Genomic DNA, 15,659 nt, shown 5'->3' with positions numbered 1-15,659 from the left:
TATTACTTTCTCTTTTCCAGGAAGATGTTGCTTTTTTTTTATATTTCCTATCCTGTATATCCTATATAATGAGGATATAGATGTTCTTGACTTTATGATGATGATGAATATGCCCATATTTGCTTGTCTGCGACCTCATAATAAATACATTCAGTGGGTTGGTATGAGTGCTATCTTTCTTGCTGTCTCAGAGTCTGGTGCTATCTCAGTCATTTTGTTGAATGTAATACAAAATAAATCAGGTATTTTAGGAGAAGAATGGATTTCCATTTTGATGTGTTAATGAAAAGCAAAATTTTTATTTATATACTTGGATTGGGCTTTTTCATTTTTTATATAATTCTTAATTAGGTACATTTAGAATAGTAAGTGAAGATTAGAAATGGATGAAAGAGATGATTCACTGGTAGGGCCATTGAAATACTGGAAATATTTTAAAGAATAATTTTAATGGTTAGATCTCAGTGTCAAAACAAATTCAAAGGAAAGAACATTAATGAAAATAAATTTATGGAAAAAGATGATCAAGATAGATGGAAATAGAGTAGCAGAGTACATAGACAGAGGACCCACTTGGTTGCTAGAGGTATAGAATTTTCTTTTAATTCTCTTGCCCTAGAAGAATATAACAAGAAACAAATGGACATAAACTTATAATTGATGGCTCAATTTACAAGGCAATAAAATGACTTGTTTTAAATACATATAAAACTACATCATGCTTCTCTAATGTCTATAAATGCATTTCAATCATTATAATTATAATGGCGTAATAGAATAGGGAGAGAGAGAGAGACACACACAGACAGACAGACAGAATTTATGGGGGCAGTCTATATAATTCAAATATTACAAAATTTGAACTTTAAATGTTCTTGTTGCTTTTTCTAGAATAATTTGTACAGATCTGCTTAGGGTGACAGTTTTTCTTGAAAAATCAAACTCAGTCTTTATTATGTCATAGTTTGAAGATATGCATGAATTTTGTTTATTTTTTTAAAAATAAGCTACATATCAGCAATGAGGGTTGTTTCTAGGGAGAAATAATTTGGTAGATGTCAGAATACTTTAAAGTACAGTTTAGCTGACAATTGAATACAAATTTCATGAAATTGTTCCCAGATAACTTAATAGGACTACTAAAGATAAAATTTTTGGATGACTTGTGTTGACAATGTGTTTCATATGCACATATTTTTGTTGACTTTTGCTTGATACTTGATAGCTTTGTTCTTTAGAGTAACTAAGAGACAATTACCTTGTAAAAGTCATATGGTATTGGAGAGAGCACTGGGCTTGGTATCATGGGGGGATACCTATTAGTAATATAAGTTTGGATAAGGTATTTAAGCTCCTCTTAGTAATATAAGTTTGGATAAGATGTTTAAGCTCCTATTAGTAATATAAGTTTGGATAAGATGTTTAAGCTCCTATTAGTAATATAAGTTTGGATAAGATGTTTAAGCTCCTATTAGTAATATAAGTTTGGATAAGATGTTTAAATTTTCAGTCTTAGATTCCTGAAACACTTAGATTATCCAACTAAAGTGGGAATAATATCTGTTTCACAAGGTTGCTATAGGATATTAATGAGATCATATTTATGAAAAGCATTTTCAGTCAGTTATTCAGTCAATAAATATTTGTTTTGTACTGAGCACTATGCTAAATGCTAGAGATGCAATGAAAGAAAAAAGACAAGTCCTTACCATTAAGGAGCTCACAATCTAATGGGTGAGATAACATATAAATAATTATGTGCAAAGAAGCTATATCTAGAAAAGTAGGAAATAATCAACAGAGGAAAGACAATACATTTGGGAGGTAGTGGGAAAGACTTCCAATAGAAGGTGAGATTTTAGTTGGAACTTGAAGGAAGCTAGGTAAACCAGAAGAAGCAGATGAAGAGGTAGAGCTTGTTAGGCATAGGGGCCAGCTAGTTAAAATACTTGGAATAGTGAGATGGAGGGTCTTGTTTAAGGAACAAGGCAACCAGTGTCACTGGACTGCCCTGGCAAAAGGAGAAGCGGCCAAAGAGGTTTAAGTTGTTAGAAATCTAGAAAGTTGGGGGTGGGGGATATCATATTATGAAGGTATCTAAATCTCAAACAATAGATTTTTTATTTGATTTTCTAAATTGAAAGGTACAGGTGCAAGTTATGATTCCCTGAAAGTTAATATTCATTTGGAATACATTTTATAAGGGAACTATTTTCTTTAGTCTCCATAGATTTCTTTTACATATTGAAAAAAGAATTGAAGACTGACTAAAAGTACTGAATTTCTATTTAGTGAATCCTCCAAATTATCTGAACTGCTGACTTTCATTTCAGAATATTCTCAGCATTCTTACAGCAATATTATACTCACGGGTTTATAGGATCATAGATACAGAACTGGACAGGACCTCAGAGGTCAACTTGATTTACAGATGATAAACTGAGGTCCAGGGCTATCAAGTAATGACTTGCCCAAGGTCACACAAGTTGCAACCATAAGAAATAGGATTTGAACCCATGATTTTAATCAGATAAATAGTAACTTCCAGGAGCTACTTTAATGTCATTCAGGATAGAAAATATTCATATTATATGCACTTATTATATACTATATAATATAGAATTATTGATATAGAATGTACATCACATGTATCTTTCTTTATGTTGAAATTTATCCTATGGGTTCACATATACACATGACTTGTAGTTCAGGAAAATGATGAGATTTTTTTTTAAAGATTTATCTTTAATACCAATAATTTGTGTATGGGAAAGTACCTCTCCTCTGCCTCTTATATAGCTTTCCCTTGTAACAATGAAGGGGAAGCAGTCATTTATTTAAATGTGTATATATGCTAGCCTAGGAGAAGACATGGGATCTTAGTCCAGCATATTAAAAAATTGAATGACTTTTTGATGGAAAAATATGCAAAGAATTTCAAATAAGGTGATTGGGGTTCTTGGCTCTTCATAATTTCTCTCCTGTTAGGATGTGAACACCTTATGAGTAGGGATTATTTCATTCATTGTTTTTATATCCCTAGAGTCCAACTAAGAGCCTGGTACCTGGTAGGAACTTAATAGTTACGTATTTATTGATTCAAAAATCTAATTGCATTGTGCCTGGCCTATAATATTTGCTTATAATAAATACATGATCCATGATAGTGTCACTCTATGAACTCTTCATGAGATAGGTTAAAGAAGATAGCCACTTTGACCTTTTCTTCCCTTAAAAGCTTCATTCTTTAATAATAATTATTATTTTAATAATAGTTACTATTTAATAATAGTTATTCTTTAATAATTCATAATAATAGTATTTTGTATCAGTGAAGTTATTTCTTCCTGGTACAAAACAATAAACCTTTAGGAACTGTGGTCAAGTTTACTGGATCTTTAAGAAAATACATTAAGTTTTTAATTAAATTTTGTAATAATAGATAACTATAGCTTTTGCAATGAATTATGCCAAGGTGATAAGATTATCTACTGAATGAGAGAGGCAGAACTCTACTAATTGACCTATTCCCTTCTTCCATTTGTGATAAATGAGATGAAAGGAAGAAACTTGTTCCTTCTTTGAAATTTTTGAGTGCATTTTTCATTACAACTCTTGAAAGTGTAAAGGGCTGAAATATTTAATGTTTTTGGTATGAACTACATAACTGGTATTTCTTATCTCCCTAAGCATTTTATTCTATTTCTAAAAAAGACTTTCCATTGACCAGACTTGTTTAAACTTCATTTTAGGGCTGTCATTTCCTGGTTGGGACTTAAGTGAAACATAATTTGTAAAATATCTTGTGATGGGAGGGTATTTGTTTAGAATGATTTGCCAGTTGGATGTGTTGGGAGTGCAGACAGCTGTATTGCGGAGGTGAAAGCCTAAAGTACTGATAAGTTCTTTGGTTTGTTATAGCAACTGCGAGAGTTGATTGCCGAACACAAGCCTCATATAGATAAGATGAACAAAACTGGGCCCCAGTTACTGGAATTGAGCCCAGGAGAAGGCTTTTTAATCCAAGAGAAATACATGGCAGCTGACACCCTTTACAGTCAAATTAAAGAAGATGTCAAAAAGAGAGCTGTGGCCCTGGATGAAGCCATTTCTCAATCTACCCAGGTAACCATTTACTTTAGAAATGTAATTGAGTTACTTTGCACAATAGAGATTAGAAGCTCATCTTCCTGTATAGATTAAGTATAAATTGAAATTTTTTTCACATCATCTCCAAATGATGATTTCCTTGGAATGCAAGTTTCCTTTTGTTCCAACCTTTATATGTTTTTACCTACTTTCATAATTAAGAATAAATTTAAATAGTATGTCATATACTATCAGCATGAAAATATTACTCAAACCATAGTGCTTGTAGGTACTATATTGACTCATGGGAGATTTTAAATAAAGATGTAATTTTAAAAAAAAACTCATTTTAATAAAAATAAAAGAAGGGTTGGGTGAGGAAGTTGGGTAGAAAAGTGAAATAAGAAATACTTATTTCAAGCGACATATTTGAAAACATCTACACATATTTAATATTCTATTTTTATTATTTTCTTTAATTAGTGAATAGTGAAAATATTTTTCTTCAATCTTTTATGAAGTTTTCTTTAACACTGAGGGAAACTCCCAAACTATTGAATGTTGTAATTTATAACTGTGCAAAATTTATGTAAAGTATGTAAATATTTAATGTAAAAAGTGCTTTATGAGTCACAGAGTATCAAAAATAGATTATGAAAAGGTCCTAAATCTATCATGAATATACCTTGGTAAGCAATTTACCTTTTTCCAGACTAGGAAATGCAAAATTGGGGGCATTTCTAGCATCTTTAAAAAGATCAAATTTCAGCATATGTTTGATGTTTAATGAAATAATTTTGTTTATATAATAGCAAATTAACCTATTAGAATACCATTGTAAAACAACTTGTAAATATAATAGACTTAAATAGATTCTGAATTGGCCTTCTTCCAAAATTTTATTTTGACAATAAAGCAAATAGGTAAATAAATGACCTATTAGTCAGCATTGTTTGTATATCATTCATTTCCTTAGCTGTTTGTAGAAGCACTTACAACATCATTTTATTCTGGCTGGATGAGATTAAGATATTATTGGGGGGGGGGCGACTAGGTGGCACAGTGGATAGAGCACCAGCCCTGGAGTCAGGAGTGCCTGAGTTTAAATCTGGCCTCAGACACTTAATAATTACCTAGCTGTGTGGCCTTGGGCAAGCCACTTAACACCATTGCCTTGCAAAAATCTAAAAAAAAAAGATATTGGGGAAAAGTGGGAAAAACAATAAATAAAAATACAGTGCAACATAGATGGTATTAATTTGTAGTCTTTCTAAATCACTGTGTCATATCTTTTCTGTTTGAGGTTGATATACTGTCTTAGAGTATTCATTCTGTTTTTAAAATGGGAGAAAAGCAGTACAAAGCAGAGAGCTGCACAATTTTTTGGTGACCTATTATTTCTCAGGAACATAAACTAAGCAAAGGAAAACATATACCTGACTTCTGAACACAAACAGCTCCTATAAGGTCCATCCAATAAATCTTATTGTGGCATAGACTAAACCCTGGGTTTTGAAAGGCCATTCATGAGTTGTGACACGTTTTTACATGCTGGAAAGACTTCAAGTCCCAGGCACAAACTGAGCCTACTATTTAAAGACCAATTTAGTAGAGCATGCCTCACTGGATGGTCTTGACAACGCACACACACACACACACACACAAACACACAGAGTTTTATTTGAATTCTGTAGGAATTTTCTTGGAGTGTCTTAAATTATAACTGTTGGGACCCAACTTGAGATCTTTTCATTGAAATAAGGATAGTTTACTTTCCAAAAAAAAGTTGTTTTTGACTGATCTTTTCTCACTATGTTTATTTGAGCTAAAAGATGTAAGAAATAAAGCTGTTTCATATTTGATATTTTCCTGATTGTGTTCTCTCTATATAACTTCATTATTTCATGTTCTTTCTTCCAAAAGTTCCATGACAAAATAGATCAGACCCTTGAGAGCCTAAAGCGCATTGTTGAGCGCTTGAGACAGCCACCTTCAATCTCAGCTGAGGTTGAGAAGATTAAAGAACAGATCAGTGAAAATAAGAATGTATCTGTAGATATGGAGAAACTCCAGCCAGTATATGAAACACTCAAACAACGTGGAGAGGACATGATTGCTCGTTCTGAGGGTGCCGACAAAGATATATCTGCCAAAGGTACTACTTTGTAAAAACCTGTTACATAGTAAGCCTCATTTTACAAAAATTTTCTCTTTGGCCACCCAGTAGATTAATAGTTTTTTTGGCTGATAAATAATTGTGAACAAGAGATTTTGGTGAACGTAAGGTGTCTAAACACACTTAGCTCCTATGTTTAAATTCTGTTTTGTAATAGTCTAATAAATCTCAAGACAATGTCTGGATCATGTAACTCACTTGGTTAAAGTATGGTGCCAGTAAGGTCAAATTTAAAAATTTATTTGCATGATAGTCCATATAGCATTTGCAAAAGTAAATTCAAATTCCATGGTCTACAGCCTTTACATAATACTTATTAGCTGTCTTATAAGTAATACTTTTGGTCAAAAGAAAGATATCACCTAAATGACCTGAAATTCACGAACACCTACCATTTTACATTTTAGAAAATACATGATATCATAATTTTTTTAAGATGTTAAAGATTAGACTATATCAATGAGGTAAATGTTTTATTATGTGACTAAATATGGTATAGTTCTAACTAAACTTAGTGAGTTCATCTTGAACTGGTTTAGCCTTAAGATATCTCTTTGTCCTTTACCCTGACCCCAGTCTGCCCTTTCATCCTGGTCATATAATTTTAGCCAAAACATTCGATTTTCCCTTTGTCTTTGCATGTGACATCTTTCATGCCTTGGATGCACCCATTTCTCAATTGATCTCTTAGAAGAGCTAGTTTTCTTCAAAACTCAGTTCAAATACCACCTCCTACATGAAGTCTTTCCCGATCTGATCCATCTACTAATACCTTTCCCCTAAAATAATTTTATTACCTGTATTGCAAAATATGTTTATTTTGTGTATACATGCATGTTAGCATTGACTGCCTGATAGAATATAAATTTCTTGAGAACTAGGAATGTTTGTTTTTGTTTTTCTGCCAAACTCAGTTTCTGGCACGTGGTTTGTAGATACTTAATATGGATTATGGGTTCAGCAGGAGAAGTCTGGATCTGGGTAAGCAAGAGTAATCCTATGCAGAAAATATTAGTTCCAGTGTTCTTGGGTCATTGGATCATTGTTTAAAGAACTCTGTGACCCAAGAATTCTACTGGGCCAATTAGGACTTAAATCCTTGTGATTTTTCTGGATCATGACAAGGTTTATAAACATATATATGTGCACATACATATATATGTATATAATATTTAGAAAGTTTAATATTTTTTTCACTGAGAGCTTGAGTAATATTGTAAGTCTGTGAATTTCTAACTTATATCTTCAACCAAAATATTTTTCCTCTATAGCTGTTCAGGATAAACTTGATCAAATGATCCTCATATGGGAGGAAATACATACATTGGCAGAGGAACGGGAGGCTAAACTGCTGGATGTGATGGAACTAGCAGAAAAATTCTGGTGTGATCACATGTCACTAGTAGTTACAACTAAAGATACCCAAGATTTCATTCGGGAACTTGAAGGACCTGGTATTGACCCTTCAGTGGTGAAACAACAACAAGAAGCTGCAGAGGTAAGACATTCATATGTGAAATATGAATTTGTAGGACTGAATTTAAACATATTCGAGAAAAAAATTATAAGAGCAATGAGTCAATCTGGTCAATATTTGAAAATATAGGTTGAGATTTGATTTTGATTGTGATACTACTTGATTGATAATGGATAGTAATTGATATCACCTATAATTTAAATTCAGGAAATGGATCATATATTACTGTGGAAATGTTAATACAACAAATATCCAAGATGTTAGGTTTTGTTCTCTTCTGTCAGTGTAAACTGCCATTTTGTAGATGTTTTTCATTTCTCTAATTGTTAATTGTCTATAGCTTATAAATTATAGAATTGTGAACTTTAAAAGGAACAACACTCAGCTATGTAATTCAAGTCCCTATGTTTCAAATCTCTATGTATTTATTTTAACATGTTGTGCCGTCCAATCGATGCAGGTGTGAAACTTACCTTCTCAAAATTCATTGTCTATTGGGTCATTCCCTTCCTCTGATTGGAGAGTTTGGAGGATAGACAACAGAGAGCTCTAAGTCTTTTATTTAAGAAGAAGGTCCAGGACAGACATGTCACAATTACTCCCATCATTTTTCAGCTTTTAAATGTCAGGGATTTTCCTTTGACTTTTTAAAAAAATACCTAGAATTTAGTATTTATTCTGGAATCTAGTAGGCACTTAATATAAATTCCGTTCATACTCAGTTTTCTACATGCCCCCATATTCTCTCTGAATTTTGTCTACAGTTAAACACATCTACATAGCACTGCAGAACATTTCCCCAAAATAGAATGCAAAGTAAATAATAAGGAATTAAAATCATGCAACAAATACTCTTACTGCATACTTCTCCAGACTACTTTCCTGTTGTTACTCAGCAGGAGCTGTGTAGAATTCATTCACAGCAGGAAGTGAAAAATCACCATTAGAACAACATTTCTGTCTGGCTTATCTGTATAGTGTCTGTCTGACTAAAGAGCCGGAGGAGAAAGTCTGGGTTATTGGAACAGCAGCAGCATAGTCATCCAGGCTTTCCTGTTGGTGTAATTGAATGATCATTAAAACTCTGAGGAGGTGTTTTCTTTTTTTAAATTTTATTTAAGGCAATGGGTTAAGTGACTTGCTCAATGTCCCTCAGCTAGGCAGTTATTAAGTGTCTGAGGTCAAATTTGAACTCAGGTCCTCCTGACTCCAGGGCCAGTGCTCTATCCACAGTGCCTCCTAGCTGCCCCTCTGAGCGGGTTTTGAGAATTTTTTTTTTCTCATCATCATCTTCTAAGCCCAGATGGGATACCAAAACTCAGCACAACTGCCATTTACTTCTACTGTCTCCCATTCCTCTGGTTCAAATCTTCTCAAGTTCCCTTTGTCTCAAGACTATATCCAATTTCCTACCAACCATGTGTTGCTAATGTTTCCAGCTAGGCAAGGTCCATGTTTCATATTGTCATCTGATTTGTTTTGCCTTTGCTTATGAAGGTTCAAGGCCCACTTGTACATTTTAAATATTTCCATTCAACCAGATTTCACTCTGGGGCAGTGTTTTGCACAGGCTTATGTGAAATGAAGTTTCCCTCACATATAGAATCAATTCATATGGAATTTTAATTTATATATTTTAATAAAATTCCTTATTTATGTTAAACTACATTGAAAAACTTGTACTCTTCATCAATGTCTTGGCTGAAAATTCAGAATTTTTGATTTCTCTTTCTAGGTGATAAGAGAAGAAATAGATGGATTGCAAGAAGAGCTTGATATGGTTGTGAACCTTGGTTCTGAGCTGATAGCTGCCTGTGGAGAGCCTGATAAACCGATTGTCAACAAGAGTATAGATGAGGTATCATGTTTGGCATAGTTTTTGTTCTTATGTTAGAATAATTTTAGAATGTATGCTAAAAATACCTGTGGATGAAATAGTTGATAACTACTAAAAATTTGGCTAAAACCATTCCAACCTTTATATTATAGTTGAATTCAGCCTGGGATTCTCTAAACAAAGCATGGAAGGAACGGGTAGACAGACTGAATGATGCAATGCAGACTGCTGTGCAGTACCAAGATGGACTTCAGGTAAAGCAATTGAAGCACATCTGCTAAGCCTCAGCTGTGGGGAAATCCTCTTTGTTTATCTACAAATCATCCTGCTGGGAGGGAGGGAGGAAGGGGGACAGAGAGAGAGATTGAGAGAGAGAGAGAGAGAGAGAGACAGACAGACAGACAGACACTTATCTATTTTATCTGTGGGAAAAAAAACTGTTACTGTGCTAGGCTCTGTCACTTTATTCCATCTGCTTTCTGCCTCTGAGCAGTTATTTTTTGACAGTTCAAATACCTCAAACACATCTCTATATTTATAATTGAATTTATTTACAGAATGGCTATTTTCAAAAATTAAAAAAAGCCTTCTTTTGGTGTGGCATTTGAAAATGTAGTTTAATATCAAACAACAGATTTAGAAATTAACACTTTTTGTTTTAATTAGGACAGAATAAAATGCAATGAGTAAATAATATTTGAATAAACAATAATGCAAAATTGAATTACAGGTGAGGAAGTTTGATGTTGAAAGGAGTGAAATAATATTTTCTATTGTTAAAATCTAAGTTTGTTAGTGTTCTAGGTTTTGTTTTTAAAACATAATTCTTTTTCTTTTATATAGCTTTTGAACTAGACCCTTGGTTTCTTCATTTTAGGGAACCCACAGTGAGGAAACTCTTTCTATTAATGCAGGCTACTACCTGTTTTGTAAATAGTCTTAAGAGAGTATCCTTAGGACATTAAAAAGTTAAATGACTTGTCCAGGATTATACAGCCAGTATATTGTTAGAGGTGGGACTTGTACCTAGGTTGTGTTAATAACACCAAGCCCAGCAGTTTATATACAGGTCTATATTTTGGTTATTTCTTGAACATTTCAAATTTCCTCATTATTTTGCTAACTTCTTCTGAGTCATTTCCTTGTTTTGAAACTTTTCCATGTAATTTTTAAACAACTTTTTTTTGCCCACACCCACACAAAGGTAGTTAACTACCTTTTATTTCATGCAGTTTTCTGACAGTTTGACAATATTTAATTCTCCCATCCATCTTGCCATATAGAAAATCTTTCTGGAATGTGTTGATATCATCAAATAGTTATTGATGGGCTTTTTTATTTTTTGTATTTTATTTGTTCCCAATTATATGTCAATATAATTTTTAACATTTGTAGCTATTGGTTTTTTGTTTTTTTTTTAGTTTTTGCAAGGCAATGGGGTTAAGTGGCTTGCCCAAGGCCACACGGTAGCTATTGTTTTTAAAGCTCAATTGAGAACAATCTCTTATCTGTTGTTTTTATTTTTTAAGATTTTTTGCTAGGCAATGGGATTAAATGGCTTGTTCAAGGCCACACAGCTAGGTAATTATTAAGTGTCTGAGACCGGATTTGAACCCAGGTACTCCTGACTCCAGGGCCGGTGCTTTATTCACTGTGCCACCTAGCTGCCCCCTCTTATCTGTTTTTTCAAGAATTATTTTGAGATAAAACAACTATAGGAATAAAATTCCATAAGTACTCTAACTAACTCTGGCTCAGTGCTAGCAAAGCTAGTGACAGAGGTTTCATCTCCTTATTCATTTGTTAGAGACTTTATATTTCTATTTTTTTAGGGAATTGGTAAAGAGTGCATAAAATTTCACAGTACATTAAAATTGCAATATGAAAAAAATTCCTTTAATGACTTCTTTGTATATAGCATTGTTCTAGACCCTGGAGATGATATCAGGGATTACATGATCAAAAGATAATGATGTGACAGTAAATTGTCACTAGAAGAAAGTTTGATTAGATCATAAAATAATTGGAGTATTATAAACTAAGGTGGTTCCAGACTATTAAAAGGCCTAAAATACCAAGCACGAATCAATGAAGATTTTTAGAATTTAGTGAATTTAGAAATGAAATGACCAAATCTATGTATTTGAAAGGTTTTTACCATCAACATTATGTAGGATAGGGAGACAGAAGAGTGGAGAGGCATAAAAAATGTTAGGAAGATAGTTTAGTAATTCAGATAGGTATGAGAATGGTGGGCAGCTATAATGGTACAGTGTATAGAGTACTGGGCTAACTGTGTTACCCTGGACAAGTCACTTTTGTTTGCTTCAGTTTCCTTATCTATAAAATGAGCTAGACAAGGAAATGGCAAACCAGCACATGAAAGAAGAAAACTCCAAATGGAGTCATGAAGAATTGGACACAGCTGAAATGACTGAGCACCAACAAAGAGAATGGTAGAAATGAGGACCATGTGCTATGTTAGTTTCAGGATAAATGGGGAAGAGAAGAATATTTAAAATGTTGCAATAATGGAATTAACTCAGTAAATGATTGTATTTGCATTGTGAGGAAGAGAATAGGAAAGATGAACATTAAATACTCTATGAGTAGTAATAATAATAATAAGAATAGTGAGCTAAGGAAAATACAGACTTAGTTTCAGACATTGAATTTGACATGCCACAGGGACCTTATGGTGGACATAGCTCTTAAGCAGTTGGTCATGAAGATTTTGATCTCAGATGAAAAAGATGTAAGGATATATAGAAATATTACTTGAGGCAGTAATTTTAATGAATTGGGAAGAGATAGAAGAGGAAGAATGAGAAGTTTGGGAAGTAGGAAAAAAGCCAAAAGACTGTGGTGTAGGGTCAACAATGTAAGAAAAGAAAAAAAATACAGATGTGTTAAGAAGTATGATGGCAACTTGAAAAAATGAATTGGATTTGATTTTTAGGGAATCACTGGTGATCTTTGAGAAAGTAATTTGAGTAGTGTGGCAGGGTTATAAACTAAGTTTCAAAGGTTTGAGATGGTTAGGAATAAGACTTTGGATATTGAGAACGTTTTTCAAAAAATTTAAGAATATAGGGGCAGCTAGATGTTGCAGTGGATAGAGCACCGGCCCTGGAATCAGGAGTACCTGAGTTCAAATCCTGCCTCAGATACTTAATAATTACCTAGCTGTGTGGCCTTGCTAAAAAAAAATTTAGGAATAAAGGAAAGAAGAAAGATGATACTCTAAGTGGATAAGTTAGAGGGGCCAAGAAAGGATGTTCCTTTTTGAAAATATTGACCATCTGAATGGCCTTAGCATCTTTTTTAGGTATATGGAAAAAAGCTGACAAAGAATATCAGTGAATAAAGTAGATTGTTGCTAACTCTGTTAAAAGTGAATAGTTCCCTTATTTGTAATTCACCACTTATAATAGCACTAGTTCATCCATTTATTCAGTGTTTATATGAGTGAGAAAGAAAAGAGAAAAAAACAAAAGATTTTGAGTGCTATGTGTTGCAATTCAAATGCTTTTAATGCTGATTGTTCTTTGTGTTAGATTTTTACATTATCCCAGATAACAAATGTGAGCTGTAACTGTGACAGAGCATGTTTTTTCTCAGTGTTGTTTGCACTCATTAGTCCTGAACTGACTCATTTGAAAAATGTCTTATTCAGCTTTCTGTTGATTTTTAAAATTGGACTTTAAACATATTTCAACAGAGTGCTCTGGAAATAGACAAGTGTGATATATGTAGCATGTGCGTCTTTTTTTTTGGACTTTAAAAAAAGCTTCTATTTTTAAAAATCTGGATTTCAAAGAAATTCTTCATCAGATTCTGAGTACCTGTTTAGTAACAAACTTCCAATTAAAATGGTACATAATATGGATGGAGAATTACTGATTTCTTCCATTTCACAGTTCATGGTTATGTTTATATATTATATATATATATATATATATATATATGTATATGTTCTTAATTTAATGATTATCGATCAAAACATTTTATATAAAAAACTTATTAAAGAGTTTATAAAGAATTTTCCTCATTTGGTAATATATTGTCTGGGTAGACATATGGTTAAACTTCTTACCAAATGTTGTAGTTGTTTCATATGCCCTAAAATAATGAATATGCAATGTATTTTTCAGGCAATATTTGACTGGGTAGATATTGCTGGTGGTAAATTGGCTTCAATGTCACCCATTGGAACTGATCTGGAAACTGTAAAGCAACAAATTGATGAACTCAAGGTATGACTTTAGTCTACATAATTTAGGATACTTTTCATTTTAAAACTTTATGTACCCGGGGTATGTTGGAGCAAATTCAAACTAGCTTATGAGAGCCAATTGTTAAGATTTCATTGTCCCTGCTTAGACCCTAGATTTCTGTCCTTTCTGTCAGTTGATCTATTAGTAGTTGATTTTGGGGATTTGGGATTCTAAAGTAGTCTGTGTTATCATAGTATTGTCGGCCTTCTACAGCCCCATCCAACCTGATAATTCTTTCTAGCCTGATGACTTTAGATATCCACTTGAGAGGGTGATAGGCAGTTTCATTTGCTCTTTATCAGTTTAGTTTCAAAAGGAGGACAAATCTTTCTTAATCTGGTCTTCCTATATATATGGGCACACAATTTTCAATGAAGTACAAAGGATTTCAGTGATAAATCTTTGAAACATGAATATTTTCACCTGGAAACATGGCATAAAAGGATTTCAGCTTGGATTTTCTAGTTCCATTTTAAGTGAAATTGTTTATATTCAGACATGCTTTATGTAGTGATATGCCAAATACATGATTTAGTTTTCAGGAACAATTAGATGGATGAAAGTTAGATCACTTGTGGCTGATTTTAAGTTTATAATCTATTTCTTGACTAGTCATTATGCAGTTACTTTTCCTCCTAAATTTTTAAAGTAATAGGATATATTGAGGAACTATTTCCTCTACACAGCCAATAATTTGTTAGTCTGGTGACTGCAAAATCTTAAATTTAGGAATGTGTCACTACCAAGAGCACTTTGATGTTTTCCTGGACAGAAAACCCAATGAAATAAAATTATACCTTACTGAAGGAGATTATACAGAAAATATGTGAATCATTTTAATTGAAGATACTATATCTCCAAAAGGCAGATGAAAAATCAATAAAAATCAGTTTAACTTCTATAATGCTAGAAGTTAACCTGGGTAACATTCAATATTCCCAGAGGAAAACTTCTATTAGTTTTGCATGTCCATGGTAGCTCAATTTCTTGTTTACAGCATCTCTAATGTCACATCATAATCTTAAAAAAATTTAATTTGAGTAACTGTAAATATATATGTAATATGTATAATTGAACCTGGTAGAAAATATATAGAGGATAGAGATATACTAACTCAATAAAGAATGACATTGTGATATGAAAAAGGGAATAAAAAGAGCATTCTAACATATAGAATGAAGAGAAAAAAATGACCAGATTCTTTTAAATTTGTGAATATTTTTGCGAGTCTTAGAAAGTTTCTCTTTATTGCCCCTTACAAAAGAGATTATAAAGAACATGTATGCACAAAGACGATCTTGCCTTTAGCAGCAGTTCATTTGTTATTTTTTCTTTTTAAAGCTTAACTCATTCAGGGACAATAAGGTTATTATCTTTTATATGTTTGTTTCTATATTGTTTTTATAATAGCAATTTAAATCAGAGGCTTATCAGCAGCAAATAGAAATGGAAAGATTAAACCATCAAGCAGACCTCTTGCTGAAGAAAGTTAAAGAAGAGAGTGATAAACATACTGTTCAAGATCCCTTGATGGAACTCAAATTGATTTGGGACAGCTTAGATGAGCGTATTATCAATAGACAGGTAAATAAAAAAAGACATTTTGTGCGTGTATTTGTGTTTCTCCCACCCTGGGAATGATTAATTCTGTGTTTTCTGGTTATAACAGGTTTTATTATGTTCAGACTAAGGGACATTGGACAGGTTTTGTCTAGAGGGAGTCTTCCCCTCTTCTATTTCCACTCTTGCCTCTAGATAAATTGTACTTTGGCATATTTAAAGAGAATTTCGATAATAGTTTAA

General features: G+C 32.9%; 1 protein-coding gene across 26 annotated transcripts in view; it reads left to right on the top strand.

Moving 5' to 3' along the window:
* Positions 1 to 15,659, top strand: part of DST (dystonin) — a 592,091-nt gene that overhangs the window by 525,926 nt on the left and 50,506 nt on the right. For all 26 annotated transcript variants that reach the window (XM_074237259.1, XM_074237251.1, XM_074237265.1 and 23 more), the window contains 7 exons: positions 3,922 to 4,125; positions 6,013 to 6,244; positions 7,537 to 7,763; positions 9,478 to 9,600; positions 9,732 to 9,833; positions 13,734 to 13,835; positions 15,267 to 15,440. In XM_074237259.1, the coding sequence (XP_074093360.1) occupies positions 3,922 to 4,125; positions 6,013 to 6,244; positions 7,537 to 7,763; positions 9,478 to 9,600; positions 9,732 to 9,833; positions 13,734 to 13,835; positions 15,267 to 15,440 (1,164 nt within the window). The remainder of the gene's footprint in view (positions 1 to 3,921; positions 4,126 to 6,012; positions 6,245 to 7,536; positions 7,764 to 9,477; positions 9,601 to 9,731; positions 9,834 to 13,733; positions 13,836 to 15,266; positions 15,441 to 15,659) is intronic.

The sequence above is a fragment of the Macrotis lagotis genome, chromosome 5, assembly GCF_037893015.1.
Source record: "Macrotis lagotis isolate mMagLag1 chromosome 5, bilby.v1.9.chrom.fasta, whole genome shotgun sequence".
NCBI lineage: Eukaryota > Metazoa > Chordata > Mammalia > Peramelemorphia > Peramelidae > Macrotis > Macrotis lagotis.
Note: the sequence above shows the minus strand (reverse complement) of the source record. Positions and strands in the feature narration are given on the sequence as shown.